The sequence below is a fragment of the Coffea arabica genome, chromosome 10e, assembly GCF_036785885.1.
Source record: "Coffea arabica cultivar ET-39 chromosome 10e, Coffea Arabica ET-39 HiFi, whole genome shotgun sequence".
NCBI classification, from domain to species: domain Eukaryota; kingdom Viridiplantae; phylum Streptophyta; class Magnoliopsida; order Gentianales; family Rubiaceae; genus Coffea; species Coffea arabica.
The window spans coordinates 16,838,021-16,865,258 of NC_092328.1; the positions used below are offsets into that span (position 1 = coordinate 16,838,021).

At 36.6% G+C, this 27,238-nt stretch overlaps 1 protein-coding gene and 1 pseudogene across 2 annotated transcripts; both read right to left on the reverse strand.

Moving 5' to 3' along the window:
- Positions 1-27,238, reverse strand: part of LOC113711353 (T-complex protein 1 subunit beta-like) — a 42,236-nt pseudogene that overhangs the window by 9,299 nt on the left and 5,699 nt on the right.
- LOC113711990 (uncharacterized) lies at positions 1,207-27,150 on the reverse strand. Of its 2 annotated transcripts, XR_011821870.1 has the most exons (4): positions 26,800-27,139; positions 2,690-5,635; positions 1,411-1,497; positions 1,207-1,243 (listed from the first exon to the last, which is right to left on the reverse strand). XR_011821870.1 is itself a non-coding variant. In XM_072067238.1 (2 exons), the coding sequence occupies exon 2, from the start codon at positions 16,615-16,617 to the stop codon at positions 13,711-13,713; it is 2,907 nt and encodes a 968-aa protein (XP_071923339.1). In that variant the 5' UTR covers positions 16,618-16,695; positions 26,800-27,150; the 3' UTR covers positions 12,934-13,710. The 2 variants fall into 2 exon arrangements, 1 of the variants encoding a protein (XP_071923339.1); XM_072067238.1 differs by lacking the exons at positions 1,207-1,243; positions 1,411-1,497; positions 2,690-5,635 and adding an exon at positions 12,934-16,695 and having other exon boundaries at positions 26,800-27,150.

Genomic DNA, 27,238 nt, shown 5'->3' on the forward strand with positions numbered 1-27,238 from the left:
ATAAGTGAAAAAGGACCTAGAATGGGATTTTAAAGAATGCGATGGTTTGGGTCCAAAATTTAGTCTAAAAAGAGTTTTTAAGAAAAATTAGGAATCGCCACTTGGTATTGAGTTTTTGGTGTACCAAGTTACCCAAAAATATTATTTAACAAAAATAAAATAAAACCTTTTTAGATAACTCCAGGTCTTTGAAAACAAGAGAAAATGAGTTCGGGAGTCACGGTTGAAGAAAGGGAAGGCAAATGTTCAATTGACTCAAACTTAAGGCACCCTTTCAACCTAATCTAAGCTAGTTGCGTGGTTTAGTCAAAATTTCTCTAATTTAACCTTTAAATTTATCACATTTGGATGTTTCCTACATGGATGCAAATAAAACGTCGAGAGGGATAAAATGTTCATTCAAGGATTTAATTGATACCAATCGTTGTGACGCCCCACCTCTCCCAAGGGCGAACCCGAGGATATCGGCGGAACGCCTGCCTAGCTCGCACCAGGACTCAAAAACACAAAGCAATAAAAACTAGATAAACCAAAAACGTACTAGTCAATAGATATACAACCCCAAAAGTGTTCTATTTACATTCTCAAAAGGAGTTATCCAGACTACTACATTATCCAATGCTAGTATTCAAAAGTAGAAAGTAGACCCAAAGAGGGGTCCTTATACAGATCACCAAAATAAGAAGAAACATCTTAGTTATCCGACTATTACAAACCAAGCCTAATTATTCTAGTGATAGTGCCAAAAGTTCCCCACGTCGGCCCCTGTTAAGAAAAACAAAGGGAAAGGGGTAAGCTATATGCTTAGTAAGTATACAGGGGTAAAAACGTAAATTTTACATTAAGACGGACAATTACGTCACAAAGATGTCCAATTGAAAATATAAAAGTAACAACACAAGTTAAGGATACAGGTTGGCTCCAAAGCCACGTCATGTGCCATGTGTGACCTCCTGTCGACACTCCGTCGACCACCGATAAGGGTCCGTAAAACTCCACTTGTACTCCCACCTAACACCTTATCACCCTCACTGGCCAGTCACCTCACGAAATGGCTCGAGCAAACGAAACGAAATTGAACTTGGTTCACAAGTTCGGTTCACAAACTTGGTGACCTCAAGACTAAGTTGGACTGGTTTCGACCAAGCCCCGGCCGGCTCGAATAGTCCATTTAGGTCTCAAGGTCGGGCCCACAATTTCATCATATTTCACAAATTCACAAAAGTCATCCCGAGCTACAAGCCTAAGGGGTTCAGTCCCAAAACAAGTCGGATACATATATCAGGTACAAGTATATGCACAAATTTAGGGTTTAGGTCGAGTGCGGTAAAGTACACCCTCGCCTAAGTACCCTTTTATTGACATCAAAACACATAGCAACTTATATAGAGAAACGGCCTGAATACTTACACAAAGTACAAAAATAGTACAAGGGCGAAAATCACTTCACGTGTGATAGTTAGTAGACCCCACCGGCTCCGTCTAGCTCACCACTGTCTGAAATAGAAGATTGCATCACATTATACCACAAACAGCTACTAGAATGCATAAATCAAGCAAAACGGCAAAATTGGCACATGCAAAAGTGGAAACGGCATACGGAAATGGGAATAGCCGGCAAAACGAAAACAGACAGATTTAGCACCTAAAACTGTTTTGATCAAATTTTAGGTTACGGTTATCAGATCGAAGTACATGAGGTACCGTTATGAAGCTAAGAAGAATGGCTATAACTCTCATGAAGACAACTCAAACTGAATCTTAACGGAACTAGGTCAAAATTATGAAAAACAGTGCCAGAATTGTGCACTTTAAGGTGACAGACAGGGTCTGTTTGCCGGACCATAACTCACAGCTCACAGACCCAAATCAAGAAATTCCAAAGGCATTGGAAAGCTATGAATAATGCTAGAACTTTTATGTTTTGGACAAAACCTGAATCAATACAGAGCAGGATGAAAAATGGGCCCAAAGTTCTTGTCAGAACTGTCTAATCTTCAAAGGCAGTTCTGACACTTGATCTTGTTTTGGGTATAACTGGAGCTACAGAGCTCGGATTTGGACGTACATTATACCGTTTCGAAGCTAAGACCAAGATATACATTTCTTATGAAGGGATCAACACCCAGTTCACACGTTATCAAGGCGAACCGAGCATGGTCAGAAGCAAAATCCAAAAACGTAACACAACTCAGAGGTTAGGACAGGAACGAGGGTTTTGGCCATAACTCAGGCTACCCAAATCCGTTTGACATGAAATTTTGCAGGAACAACAAGGACTTAAGAAGCTACAACTTTCATGTTTTGGGCAAACCCTGAATCAGTACATAGCACAAAGAAAAATGTATCCAAAGTTCAGATTCTGGGCTGCCTTGTTTTCCAGTTTAACCGGTTTCGCACGTCGCAAACGCATGGTCCTTTGCTATGGTTCTCATGCAAGTTTTCTAACCAACTTCTATAGCACAGGTTTCTATAGCTAAACGTGACATAATATCAGAAACCAGAGGTAACACTTCCATGCATCTTCCACACTTTCTCAAGAAATTTTGACATCAGTTGCAAGTTCCAGTTCAACACTCAGTTTCTGCAATTCTTCTGAAATTTTACTGTTGCTGCTTGACATTTACCTCAGCTACAAGCTCAAATTTCTAGCTAAAATCAACATGTAGCTGGTGTTTAAAGATCTTACCTTCTCCCCTTTAACGTTTGACAAAAAATTGCGGCTGCACGTTTGGTTCCTGCTTCAGTTGCCACTGTATCAGACTCCCCCTTGTACTCCTTCCTGGTTCACGGTTCTACGGTTACAAACAGGAGATTGCAACTAACAACTGTTTAACTCACTCCTCCTTGCTCTCTCGGCCTTGCTCTCAATATTCGGTTGGTAAGAAAAGAAGTACGAATGTGTTTCCTCACTCGGCCACCGCCCAGGTAATGTCACCGCTGTCTCCCTTCTCCCTTTGATCATCACTTCAATTAGCAATTAAATGGGCAGCTATCATACAGGTGTTATTCACCGCCCTAGACCAGAGGCCAAATCCTATTGGTTTCTCCCTTCCACCGCTTAAGTTTGGTGGACAGTTGTCTAGCTTTCCTTTGGTTCCATTCCCTCATTCGGTCACTACTTACTCAGCAATTTTGGTAGCAGGTTAATTTCGGCAGCTGTCCAAACGAGAGTCACTCACCGCCCCAAGCTAGCAGCCAAATTCTACTCATTTCCTTTCCACCGTTTAGTCTAGTAGATAGTTGGCTGACCTCTATTCGGTTTCAGTTCCATAAGCTCTCGGTTTGTTTTATGAACTTTTGATGGTTGCCATGAACCCGAAATTTTATTGCCTCACACCTTGACTCAAAATTTTTTGTTTGTTCCAATTTTGTATTTACCTTGAAAACTTTCTAAATATATATCTATCTAGTAGATTTTCACACACTTGATCTTAAAGAAATTCAACTAGACGTATCGCTTATTCCACTATTCAATATATTCAAAGGACACAAATGGTAATATGCATATCGGATGTTTATTTGATTCATGTAACTAATTTTTTTAGAATAAATTCTTCTTATTATATATATATTTTTTTCCTTCACCATTCTAGGATATTGCAAAATCCTTAATTTATAGAATAATTAAATTTAGTCATTTAATTTGACCAATTATTTGTTATCTATAATATTTAAAATGACGAAATAAGGGTAATAATGACTAAGTCTATTCAAGATTTTCTCGAGTTATCACAATTGCATTAATTGCGAAGTCCAAAATAATCCCTTGAAAGGGGTCACGAGTATGTAAATGATGAAATCAAAAGAAAAGAAAAGAAAATTAAATTATATACATAGGTATAAGTGACCAAAGAATAGGGAATGCAACATAATGGGTATGGAAGGCAAAAATTCGTGACATAATTTTCTTATACAAGGATTAATGGAATATTTAAATTAAAAAGTTATACTCACCCATTTCTCATGTTCAAAGAATAATTCTCCTAACATAGACAACCAAATGAGCTAATTTAAATGAGATGCAATTCTAAATGTCATGATTAACACATATATAGAGTAGGGGGTAGAGGATAATATAATAGTAAATATCATGCAAATGAGAAAAATCCTAAAAAATAAAATATGCATGAAAATGTAATAAATATCACACAAAAATGAATCTAACGCACGAATAATCTAAGGGTCTAGCATTGGACTAACCCATTTCTATAAGTTTCCACTAGCGTTGGACTAGTGAAAAACGGAAAAAGAGCCACAACTAGCGTTGGACTAGTGTGGTAACGTCATGCATTTATTATAATCAAATAAATTATATGAAACATAATAAAGGCAGATAAACACATAAATCACATATAGTACATAACACATAAGTATGATATTTAGATACAAAGATCCTAAGAAAAACGAGTAAACACATAAGCATGCAAGCACACAAGCGAACAAAAACAAATAGAGACCTAACTATTATATTTGGAAACCCTAAATACAATCTAAAGGGGTAAAAAAATGAAATAAAATAATAATCTAACTATTACAATTTGGCATTCAATTGCCTCTCAAATAATCATCAAAATTAAATCAAATATATGAAACTTAAAGCAAATAAAACCAAATAACTAAAAGAAAATCACTCAAAACATGCAAATTCACACATGAAAACACATAAAAGCACATAAGAAAATTTAAAATAAAACAAGAAGATACCTCCCTCGAAGTAGTAGTTAATTGGGTTTGGATTTGCCTATTTAACTCTAAAATTAACAAAAATCATCAAGGTACCAATTTATTTAACAAATAAACTATAAAAATAGAAATAAACATGAAATCAATCAATTGAATCATTCAAATGGAATATAATTCATAAATAAAGAAGAAAAACAACTTCTATTTGAGAAATAAAATTTGCCAAGGACCTAATTGCAAAGATTAATAAAGTTTTAGGGTCAAATTATAATTATCATAAAAATAAGGGCCCAAATTAAAAAAATAAAGTTTAGGGACCTATTTGTAATTGAATCAGGAATCTAATTGAAAGAAACATAAAGTATTTAGAGCCCCAATATAATTACTCAAAAGTATAGGGATTGTTCTGAAAATTTGTCACCAGATCACTTAAGGAATTGGGCCATCGGGCCATATTTTTTATTTCCTTGGGCTAAAGCCTCCAAAACCCAATCGGAAGTTCAAGGTAAAAGGAGCGGGTCAGTCTATTATTTTGACCCAAAATTAGCAAACAGAACAGTTGGGCTTCGACCCCCCAGCCCAAGCCAAAAACTCAAAACAAATAAACCAAACCCACTCTTACAAACCCAACCAAATATTATTACCCAAAAACCTAAACCATAATACTAAACCCAACAAGATAAACAAATCAACTAAAATTATTAAACCACAATTATAATCTAAAATCCAGAATTAATCTACCAAAAAACTACTTAAAAAAATGATTAAAATTTAAAAGGGTGAAATGGAATCAATTGCAAAAGTGTTTGGGCTATAGTGAAATTAATTAAAAAATGAGGGGCAAAATACAATTTTGGAACATGCAGCCTGTACGAAGAAGCTTTCTTCTCCTCAGCAATCCGAAACTCTTCGCAGCTGGTGGCTATGACGGCTTCTGGTAGCACCACCGCTGGCAAATTTTTCGATCACAAAATTTCATCAAAATACACACCCTCACTCGATTTTTCACATAGATTCCATTTTCGGAATTATTTTTTACAAAAAATGAATCAATAGTGGCGAAATTGCCAAATTACAGCCACGATTTTTATTTTTTAAACACACTACAATCGCCACTGAAAATAGTAAAATTCATACCAAAACACTATTTGTGATTTCGACAATCCAACATGGCCAAAATTAGTAGATAATCCAATTTAATTCAACTCTTTTTTTTTCTTCTTTTTGCATTTTGTCAAACATTTAATATGCATATACAAAAAATTATTTCCTTTTCCTTAATCTAATTCATGTCATTTCACAAATTTCAGCAACACAAAACAACAATAAAAAAACAGCAAAAGCAAGATAAATTAAAACCAGAATACATCTAATATGCTAAAAAAATTAGAGAATACCTCAATGAGAGTGAAATTACCTTGACTGAAATTTCTTTGATGCCTGTGAATGTGTTGGGAAAATATTAGGAGAGAAAAGGTTGAGGGAAGTTTTTTTTCTTTCTTCTCTGGCTTTTCTGTCTAGTTGTGAGAGGGAGAGAAATGAGGAGCCAGAGAGATTGAGTATATTCTGGAGCAAGGGTGGAGTTTTTTTTTTTTCTTGCTTCCTTTTTTTTTTGTCTGTCCAGTCCCCAAAGAAAAGGCCGAGAGAGGTCTTAAAGGCAATCTTTGGAGCCTTTCTTTGCAATTTTTTCTCTTGGATCCATTGCCTCTTTTTTCTTTCCGTTGCTTCCTTCCTTTCTCTCTCGTGTGCTTTGGTCAAAGAGGTGATGGTCATCATAAGTGATCATGAAGGTTCATGATGACTTCCCCCTTTTTTTTTTTAAACAAAAACTAATTTTTTTCTTTTGTTTATTTTGTTTATTTTTTTAGTTTGTTTTTAAACAAACCTGCAAATATAAGAAAAATGCACAGTAAATTGCAATAAAATAAATAACTCATTAAATAGAAAAAATTTCAAGAAAACATTAAAATTTGACAAAATTTTGATGTCTACAACTTGCCCCTCTTTGTCTAGAGTTTCGAAGAAATTCAAGACAAAAACGTAGACACCAAACTACTTACCTGTTTCTGCGCCAACATTTGGTTAAAATTATTAGACAGAATGATGCAATAATGTTACAGAAAACGTGACCGAACTCATGTAGAGTTGCCTACGTATCCCGCCATGGGAATCAGGTCAAATGTAGTTCGAATACGAATGAACCACAATGAAACATGTGCATTGATCATCTGTGATCTTTGCAAAGTCAAAGAAGTCTGAGCTCTCGGAACTTCAACAGGAAATTAAATTGTCAAGAAGGAAGTTGAAGGGTGCGCGGTGGACGCTGAGACTTACCAACGAAAATTAAATTTGATTTCAAGAAGGGAGATAGAAGGGTGCGCGGTGAATGCTGAGACTCACCAACAGGAAATTAAGTTTTGTCAAAAAGGGGGATAGAGGGGTGTGCGGTGGACGCTGAGACTCACCAACAGGAATTTAAATTTGTTAGAAGGGAGATAGAAGGATGCGCGGTGGACGCTGAGACTCACCAACAGGAATTTAGATTTGTCAAAAAGGGAGATAAAAGGGTGCGCGGTGGACGCTGAGACTCACCAACAAGAATTTAAATTTGATCATCAAGAAATAACAGATTGGTGGGATATGATCCAAACCCAATTAATAGATTGGTAGGATACGATCCGAGCCCAATTAAAATAATAGATTAGTGGAATACACCCCGAACCCAATTGATAGATTGGTGGGGTACGTTCCGAATCCAATTGAATGATACATTGGTGGGATAAGACCTGAGCCCAATTGAAATGAAATTTGATTGTCAAGCAGGGGGATAGAGGGGTGTGCGGCAGACGCTGAGACTCACTAACAGGAATTTAAATTTGTCAGAAGGGAGATAGAAGGGTGCGCGGTGGACGCTGAGACTCACCAATAGGAAATTAAATTTTGTCAAGAAAAAGATGCGCAGAGAGACGCGGTTATGCTCCAACAGGAAATCAAATTATCAAGAAGGGGAGATAGAAGGGTGCGCGGTGGACGCTGAAACTTACCAACAGAAAATTTAAATTTGATTTTTGTCAAGGATCTAGGTAGTTCAATAGGACTGAATTCAAACCCAGATGCCTATCAAGAGAATGAAAATATGCTCGAAACTTGGTGGACTTACAATCTCTTCTTGATTTTTTGAACTTTAAAAGAAAGGAAATAGTGATTTTTCTTTTCTTTCTTCGAAAATGCACAGCGAAACTTGGAGCTCAATTCTTCTATCGTTTGCCCCAGTGTGAATCATGCTCAACTGAACCAATATTGTGTCACATAATTTTTCCTGCAAAAAGGAAAAAAAGAAAAGAAACAACTGTGATAGAAATAGTGCCACCACCATGTGATCCTTTTGCCTTGAGTGCCGTGTAAACATGAGTTTCAATATCAACAAATTGCTCCCTTAGATTTGGTCCACAACCTCTTCAGAATCTTTGCAACCTTCTAATATCAGTTATCCAAACTTTATTATTATAGCACCTTCAATTTCCTGACTCCTTTGGGATAAATTATAGATGATTGTTTTTTGAATGAGATCCAATAAATGAGAAATATAAACAATTGAAAAATGTATTATGCATCATGCGATAATGCTGATATGAAATAAATAATAGTACCTAATAAATATTATAGTAAAAAAAATAAAATAAAATTGTTAGATTTATAAACACGGGTCCAAAGATCAAAAGTTGGACACATATTTAGAGGACAGCCTTTGATGAAGATAAGTGCTCCATCTGACCTCTTCGACGTCATCCATTTTGGAACTCATTGTCGGCAAAAGAACAACAGTATGAAAGAGACCCAAATCAACATAGTCACTAGCTCTCAGACGTCAGTATCTTTTTCTTCGTTGATGATCCTTTTGTGTTCCAAAACCTTACCTCAGCGTCCTTTCGGGTTTTCACTAAGGTTACCGTCACCCATTTTCTTTTTCTTTTTCTTTTTTTTCTTCTTTTTTTTCTTTTTTTTTTCTTTCAAATGTTCCTTTTCAGGTTTTCACCTTGAGACATAGAAAAGAAAATTTTAACCCCAACTGTATCAATCCAATCATGTTTTGATAATTTGTGGCATCAGTGAGACAAGCATCTCTGACATATTTCAGAAAAGTTGTATTTACATCATTTGCCAATTGATTAAGAAAATTTTTTCTCAAAATACTGCAAAAGATGAAAGTAGACAACTTTGAGCTCTTGTAACTAGAATTGGATGAAATAGTGAAGGAAATGTTGAGACTTGAAAGTGGATCTCATGATGGGTTAGTAATCATTTGAAATAGCATTCTTTTGAAAACTTACTCCGATCTAGGGTTGAAAGAGATAAAATTTGCCCCAGTTTAATTCTAATCCAATTTTTCTATTTTCTTTTTGCTTTTATTTCTTTTATTTCTTTATTTCTTTTCCTTTTTTCTCTTTTTTTTTTTCAAAGAAACAAAATTGGCCCGGTATGGGGATTAGTGATCTTAAGGGGCTGCCAAGTGAGAAAAAAAAAGAAGGTGGTGCTGAAAAGTCAAAAGGGGAGAAATTAGAAATAGGATATCGAAATGAAAAAATGAGAAAAAGTATGGCTTAAATCCGTCTCTTGCAGTATTTTTTAAAGAAAATTTTTTTATAATCAAATGAAAAACTTTTTGCACATGTCTGCATTGATTGGTTGGGGAAAAACTTGACCGTCCATTTCCATAAGGATAAGCGCTCCTCCGGATAATACTTTCTTAACAATGAATGGTCTTTGCCAATTGGGAGCAAACTTCCTTTTAGTCTCATCTTACATTGGAAGAATCCGTTTCAAAATCTATCTCCAATTTCAAACAAACGGGGCTTGACTTTTTTGTTGTAAGCCCGAGCCATTCGTTGCTGATAACATTGTCCATGACAAACGACATTCAATCTCTTTTCATCAATCAGAGACAACTGCTCCTGACGTTCTTTGACCCATTCAGCTTCTTCTATCTGAGCTTCCATCAGAATGCGTAAGGAAGGAATTTCAACCTCTGCAGGCAGGACTGCTTCCATTCCATACATAAGAGAGTAAGGAGTTGCACCAGTAGAAGTTCTGATTGTAGTTCTGTACGCCATTAGTGCATAAGGCAGCTTCTCATGCCAATCCCGATGTGCTTCAGTCATCTTACGAATAATCTTTTTCAAATTTTTATTTGCAACTTCAACGGCTCCATTCATCTGAGGCCTGTAAATGGCCGAATTTCGATGTCTAATCTTGAACTGTTCACATAATCCATCAACCATATCATTATTGAGGTTCTTGGCATTGTCAGTGATCAACGTCTCTGGTACCCCAAAATGACAGATGATATTATTTCTCAAGAAATCCGATACCATTTTCTTAGTCACATGCTTATAGGACGCGGCCTCAACCCACTTGGTAAAATATTCAATCGCCACTAAGAGGAATCGATGCCTATTTGAAGCAGGAGGATCAATAGTTCCGATCACATCCATTCCCCAGATCAAACATGGCCATGGAGCAATCATACTATGTAATTCTGTAGGAGGAGCACGTATAACATCACCATGCATTTGACACTTAACACACTTTCTAACAAAATCTACACAGTCATGCTCCATGGTTAGCCAAAAATATCCTGTTCTTATGATCTTCTTAGCCAGTAGATGCCCATTCATGTGTGGCCCGCAAATTTCACTATGCACTTCCTTCATCATATAATTAGCTTCTTCTTCATTGATGCATCTCAGAAGGCCCAAATCAGATGTTTTCTTGTATAGCACTTCTCCATTCAAGAAGAATTTTGATGACATTCTGCGTAAGAAATTTTTTGCAACAGAATCAGTATCAGGAGGGTAGGACCCCGTTTTCATGAATTCCTTAATATCATTGTACCAGGAGCGACCATCAGTGACCCTTTCCGTAACCAGACAGTGCGCTGGTCTATTCTGAAGTTGAATCTGTATAGGTTCAATCACCAGCTTATCTAGATGTTGGATCATCGAAGACAGAGTAGTTAAAGTATCAGCAAAGGCATTACGAGTGCGGGGAATATGTCTGAGTTCCAAATTCCTGAATTTGCTGGCCAAACTAAGCAAGTTACAACGATACAGCATAATTTTTGAATCCCGAGTTATCCATTGCTTAAGCGTCTGGTAAATCAGTATACCGGAATCACTGAATGGTATCAGGTCCTTAATCTCCATGTCTAATGCCATTTTCAATCCAAAAATACAAGTTTCATACTCGGCTGTATTGTTAGTACAAGAAAATCGTAATTTGGCAGTAGCAGGATAGTGTTTCCCTTCAGGCGACACTAAAATTGCTCCAATTCTAGTTCCGAAAGAATTTGACGCGCCATCGAAAAATAACCCCATCCAGGATACTGCTCACTCATTGCCTTAACTGCTCCGACGAACAGATTTTCTTCATCCGGAAAGTAGGTATGCAATGGCTGGTAATCATCATCTCTTGGATTTTCTACCAAATGATCTGCTATGGCTTGACCCTTGACTGCCTTTTGTGTTGTGAAGACAATGTCAAACTCGGAAAGGATCATTTGCCACTTAGCCATACGTCCCGTGGGCATCGACTTTTTCAACAGGTATTTTAGAGGATCAGAACGAGAAATCAAGTAAGTGGTATAACCGAGCAAATAATGTCTCAACTTCTGAACTGCCCATACTAAAGCACAACAACTCCTTTTAAGAAAAGAATAGTTGGCCTCATATGCTGTAAATTTCTTACTCAGATAGTAGATGGCTTGTTCCTTTCTCCCAGACTCGTCATGCTGTCCCAGAACGCATCCGACAGCCTCATCAAGAACAGACAAATACATAATCAGAGGCCTTCCCGGCTGAGGTGGCACTAAGACCGGAGGATTTAACAAGTAATTTTTTATCTTATCAAAAGCTTGCTGACAATCTTCATTCCAATCTATCGGCGCATTCTTTTTCAGCAATTTGAACAAAGGCTCACAGGTAGATGTTAACTGTGCAATGAATCGACCAATGAAATTGATCTTTCCAAGAAAACTCTTCACATCTTTTTGAATTTTTGGAATGGACATATCTCGAATTACTTTTATTTTTACAGGATCTATCTCTATACCCTGTTTGCTGACAATAAAATCCAATAATTTACCAGCTGGGGCTCCAAAAGCACATTTCGCAGGATTCAACTTCAAATTATATCTTCTCAATCTTTCAAACAGTTTCTTTAAATCAATCAGATGGTCCTCGACCTTCTTGGATTTAATTATGATATCATCCACATAAACCTCCATCTCTTTGTGAATCATGTCATGGAACAGGGTAGTCATGGTCCTCTGATAAGTGGTTCCAGCATTTTTCAACCCGAAAGGCATCACTCGATAACAAAAGGTTCCCCATGGGGTGATAAAAGAAGTCTTCTCTCTGTCTTCTTCTGCCATTAAGATTTGATTATACCCAACAAAATAATCACCAAAAGATTCAATTTCGTCTCCAGCAATATTGTCCAAAAAAATATGACTATTTGACAAAGAAAAATCATCTTTCGGACTGTCCTTATTCAGATTTCTATAATCAACACATACTCGCATCTCCCCAGATTTCTTAAGCACTGGCACAGGATTCGAGAGTCAGATGGGATAATGAGACACCACGATTATCTTGGCATTGAGCTGTTTCACAATTTATTCTTTTATCTTGAGGCTCATTTCTGGTTTGAATTTACGCGACTTCTGCTTTACAAGTAAAAAATTTGGATCAGTTGACAATCTGTGAACCACTATGTCTGTAGAGATCCCTGACATATCATCGTATAACCATGCGAACACATCTTGAAATAGCATTAAGAATTCAATCATTTCCTTCTTCTGTTTCTTATTCAAATGAATGCTGACTTTAACTTCTTTAACCTCCGTCTTAGAGCCAATATTGATGATTTTTGTTTCTTCTAAGTTGGGTTTGGGTTTCTCTTCGTACTGTTTTAAATCCCTTGAAATAGACTCAAATTCTTCCTCAGTATCGCTCTCGTTTTGAATTTCAGATTGCATGATTTCAAATTCATGAGAGATATTGAGATTGCAGCCATCGGATTCTAAAATGGTGACATCCAAAGGGTCAAAGGGTTTTACTTGTGGCCATCTGAAAATAAAATAGAACATACGTAATAAATAAATAGAAAATTCATGAGAGATCTTCCATTTCATTAAATTCAAAATGTATCGAAACTTCACAAAGAGACAAATACACAGACATGATTGCTATTTAAAGACATTTCTAGCCCAAACCTTTATTTTCGTTTCAACAATTTTCTTGAACAAAACAAGCTATATTAACTGAAATGAGAATAAAGCTTCAAAAAAATAAAAGTAATTTATTTTAATAAAAGATCCAGGCTACTGTCTAACCTAGATATGAATCTATACAAAAGACAATCCCCTTAAATTTATCGAAATTCCCTTCGAGAGGGAAGATAATCAGCAGTTCAATTTTGAATGGCTCCTTCGGTAACTGACAAAAATTCTGAATTCTCTGATGGTTCCTTCTCACAAGTTGCCTCAACAAATAATTGAGATAGGTCCACTTCAATCTCCTCCACAGGATTTTTCGTTTCTGGCATAATCACCTCTGATGGCCGAGGAAAAGTGTGATATAGCGGTGGGACATTTAAGACAATTTGCTTACCCTTCTTTTCAACTTGTTTTAGAGCTTGCATTTCCTTTTTATTCTTAGCAGTTGGATGAAATCCCAGTCCAAATGTATCCTTTTGCATCGGGATCTCTATTGGCTCCAAAATTCCTTGCAATTCCCGTCCAAGACCTTTTCCTATTTCATATCCGCTTCGGATCATCTCCTTAGCCATCATGATATCAGCCTCTGGCAAATGTGATTTAGTCAGCGACTTATCTTTGGATACCCATCCCACAGAGACAATGTCAGCAACGTGATGAGATGAAACTAGAGTCCCTTTTCTGTCTTCACCTTTGAATTTTGCATCAACGATCATGGTACAGTCATCCTCAGCAAACACAGTAATGAGCTAATCATTCACAGTAAATCCCAACATTTGATGCAGAGAAGATGACACTGAATTGAAAACATGTATCCAAGGTCTTCCAAGCAAAATATTGTAAACACTGGAGAAATCCATTACTTGGCAAGTAACTTGAAATTGAGCAGGGTCTATCTCCAATACCAGATCTGTTTCACCCATAGATTCCCTCCTTGAACCATCGAATCCTCGAACCACAGTTGCAGATGGACGGAGTTTAATGTCAAGAAATCCAAGCTTGATGAGAGTGTTCCATGGACAGATATTCAACGCTGACCCATTATCCACTAAAACTCTTGGCAACAGTTTTCCATTGCAGCGGACTGATATATACAAGGCTCTGTTATGCCCGATTCCCTCTGCAGTCAGATCATCATCAGAGAAGGCAATATGATTAGCAGCAAGTACATTCCCCACAATATTAGAAAATTTATCCACCGGAATATCTTTAGAGACTTGAGCTTCATTCAGGATTTTGAGTAATGCTTCTCTGTGTAGCTCGGAGGTCAAGAGAAGATTCCAAAAAGAAATTTGAGCAGGCATCATATCCAACTGTTCCACTATTTTGTACTCATTTCTCTTCAGCATCTTTAAGAAATCCACGGCTTTATTTTCAGGCACAAGAGACTTGGACGTCGGAGATTTAACCTTGGCCTTGGATTGAACGTCTACTTTGGAGTTTCCCACGATTCTCTCAGACATGGTAATAGTAGATACCTCTTCCTTTAAGCATTTTTTATCTCCCATCAACAGAATAGACTCCTCGTAGTTCCAGGGTACCTCTTGCAAGTTATTGACAGGTATTTGTTCCGAAAATTTGAGAATAACGGGCTCTGATATATCCCATTCAAAAGATGGTAGATCCAGAATAAAAGGGATTTTGTCAACCTCGAAAACTCCATCTTCTACTATAAATGGCTCCTCTTTTTCAAATACAAGAGACTTCAACTTTTTCTCAACATCATCATTAGTCATGAACTTCTCAGCAAACAGCGATTTTCTCATTCTCGCGTGGTCAGTTTCCATTACACCAAACACCTCAATTTCATCTACAATGTACTGAGTGGGATCGATAAAATCTTCATCAGCGATGATAACTCCTACAGTACTTCCATGCTCAGGTAAAGGATTCTTACTGACATTGGGTCCTTGTTCTCCCTTTCTTCTAAGAAGGATGTCTCCAGAATCAATAATGTCTTGGATCTTATGTTTTAGAGCCCAACAATTGCCAGTGGTATGACTTGGACTTCCAGAATGATAGGCACAGATTGCTTGTGGATCATAACCGTCAGGAGGAGCTCTGGGATAGAGTTTGGGAGGAATAGTGCTAATTTTTCCAGCTGCTCTTAATTGCTCATACAATTGATCAATGGGTCGGCCCAAATTGCTAAAGGTTCGGAATTGCCTTTGATTTTGAACTCCCCTGGTTTGAAAAGGATTTTGAGAAGGGTTATTATTTTGCAGGGTTGGTCTGGGATGATAATTGGGACGAGAGTGATTTTGGAAGATAGGTTGTGGAGGTAACGGTGAGGTATTCAAGTGACTTGGTCGAGAATGATGGAGTTGGGTAGTAGTGTGGTAGACTGGTTGAGGGTTGGTGTAATACGGGTAAGGAACAGAATAGGCGGGATGGTTTCTGGGTCTGAAAGACGGGCCTTGATCCCATATAAAAGCGGTTTCTCCTTCTTTCTTCTTGAATTGGGACTTTTTCCCCATGTTGCTTTGATTCTGTAAAGCATCCAATTGCAACTTCAATGCCGATACATTAACAATCTTCCCTGCCTTGACAAACTCATCGTATTCCTCAAACTTATTAATAATAGCAGCAAACGAACTTCTAGTCATGCGAAAGATCTCTTCAAAGTAGGGTGGATCATGAGCCTTGATGAAAGTACGAACAATCTCCTCCCCAGTCATAGGAGGCTCCACTTTGGTAGCTAACTTTCTCCACCGCTTTGCATAGGTCTTGTGATCTTCCGATGGCTTTCTTTTTGTGCCCTCCAGTGTTGTTCGTGTCGGTGCCAACTCACAATTAAACTCATATTGCTTCAAAAAAATTGTTGACAAATTCAACCAGGTTTTGACCTCTTCAGATTTCAAATTTGAATACCAATCTAGAGCATCTCCCTCTAAAATTTCAGGAAATAGACGCATAGGCAGATTTTCATCATCCATGAGCTTACCCAACTTGTTGGCAAATATCTTGAGATGCGTCTTAGGATTTTCAGCCCCATCATACTTACTGAATTTGGGAGTTTTGAATCCCAATGGTAGCTGAATATCTGGAAAAAGACATAATTCATCGTAGTCCAACCCACCATGCCTGCTCAATCCTTGATTCTTCTTCATAAAATCATCGAATCGATCCAGTCTTCTCAACAGATCTTTGTCAATAGGTGCAGGTTGTTCTTCTATCGCTGCCTTCCCTTGAGATGCAGTATCCAACACAAAAGGCACTGCAACGTGGTGGTGGGGTTCCTGAGGATTACGGGGAACGTTCAGATTGGTTTGTGGATGGGTTTGAGAGATTTGATTACTGGTGGGGTTAATCAATATATAATTTGGATGCGTATAAGAAAGGTCTGAATTTAGTCGGGTAAAGGTATTTTCAAGGGGATTAGCGAAGGGAGGAAGGAAAGTTGTTTGGGCATTGGATGTGTGTGGTGGTTGATGGTTTTGTGCAGATGGATGATTATCGACAGGTTCTTGGTCGTTCAGGACACCACCACCACTGTTGCTTGCAACCAACTGATCAATGACATACCTCTGTGCGGCCATTTCAGTACTTAACTCATTGAACTTGCCAAGTACCTCACTTAACTGAGCTCCCAATGCTGTGAAGTCTGGTGACGTAACCATAGTAGATCTTTCCGAAATTTCTGGCATTGAACTCATGTTTACAGGCTGTCTCAAGGCTCTACTTCGAGACCAGGTGATGATGGGACTTCTTTGGGTAGCTATTGTGAGAAATATCTGATAGTGGAGAAAAGAAACTAGTTTAGGAATGGATTTTCTGTCAAATTGCTGTAATTTATTCAAGAAAAAGAAAAAAACATGAGTTAGTATATAGTTAAATAATTCGGATGCATGTCCTATGGGGGAACCCTTTTATACCAGGGTCAGCCTAATATGATGTAATACCTTCGGAATGAGACCCGTTGATCAAACCTATTATTGACAATCATTTTGTGAAAATGGAGATATTTCATTTCATTGCAAAATACCAGGTACATTTGTTTACATCATGTCACGAAGGCGGTTTCGTATAAGGTCACCAAAATTTCTGAGCCTATCTAGTGCAGAATCTCTAGTTTTTCTAGCATACGGAATCTTGACACGTTCGACTTGATCATGTAATTCCCCACATTTCCGCTTCATCTCTTGGCGCTTTTCTCGCTCCATTTCATATAACCTTTTGTTTTCCTCTGCCCTTTCCTTGTGTGCCTCGACGGATTTCCGCAACTGTAAAACCTCCTTGTCCTTGGCTTCAACGATGGCTTTCAACTTCGTGATCTCCTCATACGGCTCACATTGCAACCCTTGTGTGGTGGAGTTTCTTAACCAACCCTCGTATTGTGAAGTTGCTACACCCTTCTGTTTGAGCTCCGGAAGATAACTAATGCATCTATCATTGGATATTGTTCTCCAAGCTTCGGTGATTTGGCTCTTCATAGGGATCTCTTTTGGACATACTCCGTTATAAAAAAAAAATGGTGACTTCACTCAACTCAGATGCAGACGGTAGTCCCTGTATGCGACCTAGTTGTCTGAGAAACCTCTTCGAGGTATATGAGATGATTCCTTGAGTACCCAGCAAAAGAACACATTCTGACGCCTTAGTGCGAAGTACTGGTTTAAAACAATCCGTCCAATCTAATACCCACCTAATGTCATGATCTTGCAACATTTCCAAGTAATCCACATATTCGGATGCGTTCTTCGGTAGACCCTCTTCGTTGACTCTTTTGTGATGTGTAACTATCCAATCGTATCCAACTACTGGCAAACTATTGGCAACAGACGATTGTCTCCTAAAATGCCCCATAGCCCATATGTGCAGAACCAAATTTGCCCCATAAAAGAACTTTTCTTCCTTTTGGCAACTGGTACAGGCTAAAAGAATGTCTGCGAGAATGGTCGGGACTATAGAGCATTGCTTATCCTGGATTCCCAAAAAAAGGTCATTCACAATTTTTGCTAATTTAAAAGCTATCTTTTGATCTTTTCTCGGGAAGAAATAGATCCCAGCCATAGCTATTCCATATACTAATGCCCTTTTGTGCTCCCATATGTCTTTGGAGGTGAACGCAAAATCTGTCACATGCCTTTCGAACCCGTCGCGTGATGCAAAACGTTCAAACAGAATATTCACGGCAACACCCCGGTCTGATCCTCGTAGTACCGACTCTTTCAATCCTATGATCTTGTAAAATTCTGCCTTGTCTGAAGCAGACGGAAAAACCAAGGCAGTTCCATGCATGGGTAGATTAAGGAGGCCAACTATTTCCTCGAGTGTTATAGTCATTTGCCTATTACCTATTCTAAAAGCAGAACACTCTGGGTCCCAAAGATGTACTAAAGCCTCTACCAAATAACCGTTGGATTTGATCTCCTTAAAGTCTCCAATCGGTCCTAAATATTGGTCTACTTGATGCAATTCACTGGGTAGCATGAAGATAGGCCATTTTTAAACCTCAGTCAATGGTATCAACAACTGATAAATTCGGCGAGGGCAATCCATCTAAAATGGAGAAAGTAGTTTGTCAATTACCTTACCTACGAGTCTCATTCCTCCAGTTATGCGATAATTTAAACGTGCAGTCCCCTGAAGGGTTAAATACCCACGAAAAAAACAAAGGTTGGCTTTATTCCTAAAACGGGATTCCCTACGTGGCGTTCCCTCTCTAGGATTTATGCATGATGCCTTTTATCAAAGCGAGTAAATATGAAATGTAACCTAAAAGGATCCCCTTTTAATTGTCGGGGTAAGCCTGAAATGATATGTTATTTTGCTATAAATGCAATGCATTGAAATTTAAACATGTCACAGCAGGGTGGCTCTTAGAGAGTACCATACCAGGACTCTTATTTTCTAAGGCTCGTGAATGCAGTACAAAGAAACAAAGAAAGGTTAGTTCAATCAAATAAACACATGACACATATAAGCAATACAAAACAGTACATAAATAATGAAAAAGAGGTGGGATCCCTCCCCTCGTGAATCGTGTCCCTAATAAGGTAAGACAGACTCTACCCTAGGTAAACGATCATAGATGCATGAGGTATTGGCTTACTAATGCATCTAGACTCGATAAGCTCAGGTCTCCAAGCCTTCAAACTCGTGGCCAAGGGTCATCAATTCCAAGGCCCTTTGTTGGTGGCTCGAGCGATTCCCCAAACACCGCTACGCACACATCGTGTCACGACTACGTGTTTGAGTGAATCTATCAAATAATCCTCAACTTTCGACCATAAGCAGAAGGCTACCAACCGAAAGTTTAAAGCGAAAAATTGAGTGACCCTTCAGATCATGCTACACACACATCATGTCACGATCACATGTCCAAGTAGGTCACCTAATCCTAATAGGGTGGAGTGGCGTGACAAGCCACTAAAAAAAATAAATGAAGGTTTAAAATAAAGCATATGCACATATGAAAGTGTTTCCTTTGGAGGGGAGAGATTATAATTAAAACAAGCATGGAGGCTCTAAGGTAATATTTCCCACCCCAAATGCAAAGCGCGATACAAATAAATAAACAAACAAAAGTACATAAATAAACCATTCATCACATACACGAGAAACGATGAACGAATACGAGTGTGAAGTGCAAAACATCATAAAAAAGAAAAATATAACCTAAAACATCCAAATATGATAAATAAAAGGGTTAAAAAGAGAAAAGACAACTAGACCAAGTGCTTGGACTCTCTAACATTCCCCAGTGGAGTCGCCAAGCTGTCGCGCCCCATTTTTTCGCGATAGAAAAATATGTGGAGTTTATAAAAGATGTGATTTTATTTTAAAATAAATGAAAAAGGACCTAGAATGGGACTTTAAAGAATGTGACGGTTTGGGTCCAAAATTTAGTCTAAAAAGGGTTTTTAAGAAAAATTAGGAGTCGTCACTTGGTATTGAGTTTTTGGTGTACCAAGTCACCCAAAAATATTATTTAACAAAAATAAAATAAAACCCTTTTAGACAACTCCAGGTTTTGAAAATAAGAGAAAATGAGTTCGGGAGTCACGGTTGAAGAAAGGGAAGGCAAAGATTCAATTGACTCAAACTTAAGGCACCCTTTCAACCTAGTCCAAATTAGTTGCATGGTTTAGTCAAAATTTCTCTAATTTAACGTTTAAATTTATCACATTTGGATGTTTCCTACATGGATGCAAATAAAACGTCAAGAGGGACAAAATGTTCATTCAAGGATTTAATTGATACCAATCGCATTAATTGTGAAGTCCAAAATAATCCCTTGAAAGGGGTCACGAGTATGTAAATGATGAAATCAAAAGAAAAGAAAAGAAAATTAAATTATTTACATAGGTATAAGTGACCAAAGAATAGGGAATGCAACATAATGGATATGGAAGGTAAAAATTCGTGACATAATTTTTTTATACAAGGATTAATGGGATATTTAAACTAAAAAGTTATAATCACCCATTTCCCATGTTCAAAGAATAATTCTCCTAACATAGGCAACCAAATGAACTAATTTAAATGAGATGCAATTCTAAATGTCATGATTAACACATATATAGAGTAGGGGGTAGAGGATATGTTGATCTTGATCCCTATCTTTTGATATTTACAAAATAATGGATAATACTAATGTCTCTTCAAGAAATATTTTCAGTTATGAATCAAATCAGATTCAAAGATCAAGTGCAATTGAAAGTGACAAAGGCTGCTGAAAGCTGTCGGACGTTTGGATCGGACGTCCTACAATCATTGCGCAACTTCGGACGCATAAAGAACTCCACCACGGACGTCCGAAGGAAATAAGACTTTCCCCCTGGATCACTGATCTTGATCGGACGCTAGCATCGGACGTCCGATAGGATCCTTCAAAGTCGACGAAACCATCGGACGTTGAATATGTCTCCATCGGACGTCCGATAGAAACAGGATGATTTCTCAAATCTCTTTGTTTCCTGTTGGACGCACAAAGATCTTGCACCAGACGTCCGATAGAATTGAAGAAAATTTCTTAAACTCACTGCCTGCTGTCGGACGCAAAAAATAGGAGTACCGGATATCCGATACTCCAACGGCTAGTTGACTCTTCAGCTACTTTCTATCCGTTGGAAGCATTAATGAGGCATTTTCTTGGTCTTATATAAATAGTGGTTGGTCAGATATTTCAAATAACTTTTGCACACTGAAGATACAAAAGATCTAGAGTAGTTTTAGTGAAAAAACACTCTCTAAAGAAGATTTGTAGTCTTAGTGGTGTGAGGTTCATTGTAAGCTTTTCATTTGTGAGTGAATACTTCATGAGTGTAGCTCTATGAGGGTTGTCCTGAGAGATAGTAAAACTTCCTAACTTGACCGAGTGGAGTTCGGGGTAAGGAGGAGGTGAACTTTTCTTTGTACACAAGAGTGATTGTAATTCATCAACTTGAAGAAGTTTGTTTGAATTAATTTACAAGCTCAAGAGGAGTTGGGTAGTTAATTGGTTTGCAATTCTTTCCTTTTTTATTTATTTATTGTTACATTTGTGATCTTTACATTGCTTATCTCTTCCACTTGGTTGTCTTCGATCCTTACAATTGGTATCAGAGTTTGGTCTCCTTGAGATTAAACTCAATCGACTTAGGAGTAAAAATGACAACGAATAATGCCATATTTTTTGAAGGACATTCTGTCATTAGACCACCTATGTTTAATGGGTCAAATTATGTGAGTTGGAAAGAAAGAATGATTATCTTTTTGCAATCAATTGATATTGAATTGTGACTTATTATTAGTGAAGGTCCATATGATGCCTCTCTTATAGATGAAAATACTCATAGATTTAGATAAAAAATAAGAAGTGAACTGACTGCTGTGAATAGAGCTCATCTCACCTTAAATGCAAAAGTCATGAATGTGTTATATTGTGCTTTAGACTCAAATGAATCTACTAGAGTCAAGGGTTGCAAGTCAGCTAAAGAAATTTGGAACAAACTGAAAGAAATTCATGAAGGTAGTGAGAATGTTAGAACAGAAAAAATCTATCCTGATTACTAAATATGAGTCGTTTAATATGGAACCTTATGAAAATATTGATCAAATGTATTGTAGATTCAATGATCTTATTAAAGATTTAGAGGTTCTGGAAAAAGAATATACCTTAGGAGAGAAAAACAGAAAAATCTTAAATGCTCTGTCTAAAGATTGGGAAAGTAAAGTGATTGCTATTGAAGAGGCAAGAGATCTGAATTTCTTGCCCATTGAATCTCTTATTAATTTTCTAATCTCTTATGAGTTGAAACTTAAGTCCAAAGTGCAAGAGGAAGAGGATGCGAAAGTAAGAAGGGGCATTACTCTAAAGGCATCTCAAGATGAAGATGATTCTGCCTCCCTACATGAAGAAGATGCAGAAATTGATGATAGTGATCTAACTCTCATCACAAGAAGTTTCAAGAGGATTCTCAACGAAAGGAGATTTAGAAGAGGAGGATCTAGCAATTCAGTTTCTAATCAATTCAACAATGCAAGAAACAAAAAAGAGTATGAGACCAACAAAAAAGAAGGTGACAAATGTTATGAATGTGGCCAACTTGGATACTACATGAGTGAGTGTCCAATGAAGAAGAGGAAAGTTGAAAGAAAATCAAGATTCAACAACTTCCAATTCACATGGAATGAGTGCAACTCCGATGGTGAAATTGAAAAGGAAGAAGAATCTGCTCAATTGACTTTTATGGCCATTGGAGATGATGAGGTAACATCTTCTAACTCTCAATTTGAAAGTGATGATGAAACTGATGATAATCTTGAATCTTTCATTATAAAATTGCATGATAGTTTGAAAGAATTTTATTCTAGAAACAAGGAATTAAAACATAAAATTGGTTTTCTTTTTCAGGACAATGCATGTCTTTTTCAAGAAAACAAAAAACTGAAAACTGAAAGTAATTTCTTAAAAAGGAGTGAGACTGTTTTATACTTTGAGCTTGATAGAAAAACAAGATTTTGTGAAATATTCAAAAAGGAACAAGGTGATTTGAAAAGAAAAATGGATAATTTAAATGAATTGTTCCAACATAAAAAATAAGATTATTTTCAAGGTAATAAATCAAAAGATCATTTTGGCACTCATGAGAAGAAGTTAAATTTTGGTGCAAATGAATTTACTATTTATAGGAGAAGACAAGTAAGATTTATTAAATCTGTTCATGTAAACAACCCTTTGATTATGTGTAATTTTTGTTGTCAAAAAGGTCACATGAAAAGTGATTATTATGTGAGAAAGAACATGAAAAGAGGCATGAAATGCGTGTGAATAGTTAGACATGATGCTAACTCTAACAAGTAAGAGATATTGGTAAGATTGATGAGATTCTTGTTCATAATGTTCGTTTGTAATTTTCTTTTGATGTTTCTGATGCTTTGAATTGAGTTTTTCTTGATATTTTTGGATATTATTGAATTTTTACAATGACAAAAAGGAGAAATGAATGATGCTGATCTAATGATGATTTGCTTTGATAATTATTTTGATAGTTATTTCTCTGTTTGATACTTCTTTTGATAGCAACTCTCTGTGATATGTTGATAAATGTTGGTATGTTGGTGATTGTTGAATTCTAATATCATTTCTCTAGAATATTGGACTCTCTATTATTGTTGCTGCATTATTATTGCTGATTTTTTACTTTCATTTTATGATGACAAAAAGGGGGAGAAATGGATGCTATGTGAAAGGGGGAGTTTTCTGAGATTATAAGTTTGGTACTTAAAAAAAAAAAATTTTGATGCATTGAGTAAGGGTGAGCTTATGGCTCAATTATTTATTCTTCCATCCATTGTTTTGTCATCATAAAAAACGGGAGAATGTTGATCTTGATCCCTATCTTTTGATGTTTATAAAACAATGGATAATACTAATGTCTCTTCAAGAAATATTTTCAGTTATGAATCAAATCAGATTCAAAGATCAAGTGCAATTGAAAGTGACAAAGGCTGCTGAAAGCTGTCGGATGCTTGGATCGGACGTCCGACAATTATTGCGCAACTTCGGACGTATAAAGAATTCCACCGCGGGACGTCCGAAGGAAATAAGACTTTCCCCCTGGATCACTGACCTCGATCGGACGCTAGCATCGGACGTCCGATAGGATCCTTCAAAATCGACGAAACCATCGGACGCTGAATATGTCTCCCTCGGACGTCCGATAGAAACAAGATGATTTCTCAAATCTCTTTGTTTGCTATCGGACGCACAAAGAGTTTGCACCGGACGTCCGATAGAATTGAAGAAAATTTCTCAAACTCACTGCCTGCTGTCGGACGCAAAAACAGGAGTACCGGACGTCCGATACTCCAACGGCTAGTTGACTCTTCAACTACTTTCTATCCGTTGGAAGTATTAATGAGACATTTTCTTGGTCCTATATAAATAGTGGTTGGTCAGATATTTCAAATAACTTTTGCACACTGAAAATACAAAAGATCTAGAGTAGTTTTAGTGAGAAAACACTCTCCAAAGAAGATTTGTAGTCTCAGTGGTGTGAGGTTCATTGTAAGATTTTCATTTGTGAGTGAATACTTCATGAGTGTAACTCTGTGAGGGTTGTCCTGAGGGATAGTAAAACTTTCTAACTTGACCGAGTGAAGTTCGGGGTAAGGAGGAGGTGAACCTTCCTTTGTACACAAGAGTGATTGTAATTCATCAACTTGAAGAAGTTTGTTTGAATTAATCTACAAGTTCAAGAGGAGTTGGGTAGTTAATTAGTTTGCAATTCTTTCCTTTTTATTTACTTATTGTTACATTTGTGATCTTTACATTGCTTATCTCTTCCACTTGTTTGTCTTCGATCCTTACATGATAATATAATAGTAAATATCATGCAAATGAGAAAAATTCTAAAAAATAAAATATACATGAAAATGTAATGAATATCACACAAAAAATGAATCTAACGCATGAATAATCTAAGGGTCTAGCATTGGACTAACCCATTTCTATAAGTTTCCACTAGCGTTGGACTAGTGAGAAACGAAAAAAGAGGCACAACTAGCGTTGGACTAGTATGGTGACGTCATACATTTATTATAATCAAATAAATTATATGAAACATAATAAAAGTAGATAAACACATAAATCATATATAGTACATAATACATAAGCATGATATTTAGATGCAAAGATCCTAAGAAAAACGAGTAAACACATAAGCATGCAAGCACACAAGCGAACAAAAACAAATAGAGACCTAACTATTACATTTGGGAACCCTAAATACAATCTAAAGCGGTAAAAAATGAAATAAAATAATAATTTAACTATTACAATTTGACATTCAATTGCCTCTCAAATAATCATCAAAATTAAATCAAATATATGAAACTTAAAGCAAATAAAACCAAATAACTAAAAGAAAATCACTCAAAACATGCAAATTCACACATGAAAACACATAAAAGCACATAAGAAAATTTAAAATAAAACAAGAAGATACCTCCCTCGAAGTAGTAGCTAATTGGGTTTGGATTTGCCTATTTAACTCCAAAATTAAGAAAAATCATCAAGGCACCAATTTATTTAACAAATAAACTATAAAAATAGAAATAAACATGAAATCAATCAATTGAATCATTCAAATGGAATATAATTCATAAATAAAGAAGAAAAACAACTTCTATTTGAGAAATAAAATCTGCCAAGGACCTAATTACAAAGATTAACAAAGTTTTAGGGTCAAATTATAATTATCATAAAAATAAGGGCCCAAATTAAAAAAAATAAAATTTATGGACCTATTTGTAATTAAATCAGGGATCTAAATGAAAGAAACATAAAGTATTTAGAGCCACAATATAATTACTCAAAAGTATAGGGACTGTTCTGAAAATTTGTCACCAAATCACTTAAGGAATTGGGCCATCGGGCCATATTTTTTATTTCCTTGGGCTAAAGCCTCCAAAACCGAATCGAAAGTCCAAAGTAAAAGGAGCGGGCTAGTCTATTATTTTGACCCAAAATTAGCAAACAGAACGGTTGGGTTTTGACCCCTCAGCCCAAGCCAAAAACCCAAAACAAATAAACCAAACCCACTCTTACAAACCCAACCAATATTATTACCCAAAAACCTAAACCATAATACTAAACCCAACAAGATAAACAAATCAACTAAAATTATTAAACCACAATTATGATCTAAAATCCAGAATTAATCTACCAAAAATCTACTTAAAAAAAATGATTAAAATTTAAAAGGGTGGAATGGAATCAATTGCAAAACTGTTTGGGTTATAGTGAAATTAATTAAAAAATGAGGGGCAAAATACAATTTTGGAACATGCAGCCTGTACGAAGAAGCTTTCTTCTCGTCAGCAATCCGAAACTCTTCGCAGCTGGTGGCTATGACGGCTTCTGGCAGCACCACCGCCGGCAAATTTTTCGGTCACAAAATTTCATCAAAATACACACCCTCACTCGATTTTTCACGTAAATTTCATTTCCAGAATTATTTTTTACAAAAAATGAATCAATAGTGGCGAAATTGCCAAATTACAGTCACGATTTTTATTTTTTAAACACACTACAATCGCCACGGAAAATAGTAAAATTCATACCAAAACACTACTTGTGATTTCGACAATCCAACATGGCCAAAATTAGCAGAATAATCCAATTTAATTCAACTCTATTATTTTTTTCTTCTTTTTGCATTTGTCAAATATTTAATATGCATATACAAAAAATTATTTCCTTTTCCTTAATCTAATTCATGTTATTTCACAAATTTCAGCAATACAAAACAACAATAAAAAAACAGCAAAAGCAAGATAAATTAAAACCAAAATACATCTAATATGCTAAAAAAAATTAGAAAATACCTCAATGAGAGTGAAATTACCTTGACTGAAATTTCTCTGATGCCTGTGAATGTGTTGGGAAAATATTAGGAGAGAAAAGGTTGAGGGAAGTTTTTTTTTTCTTTCTTCTCTGGCTTTTCTGTCTAGTTGTGAGAGGGAGAGAAATGACGAGCCAGAGAGATTGAGTGTATAATCTGGAGCAAGGGTGGAGTTTTTTTTTCTTGCTTCCTTTTTTTTTTTTGTCTGTCCAGTCCGCAAAGAAATGGCCGAGAGAGGTCTTAAAGGCAATCTTAGGAGCCCTTCTTTGCAATTTTTTTTCTTGGATCCGTTGCCTCTTTTTTCTTTCCATTGCTTCCTTCCTTTCTCTCTCGTGTGCTTTGGTCAAAGAAGTGATGGCCATCATGAGTCATCATGAAGGTTCATGATGACTTCCCTTTTTTTTTTAAACAAAAACTAATTTTTTTCTTTTGTTTATTTGTT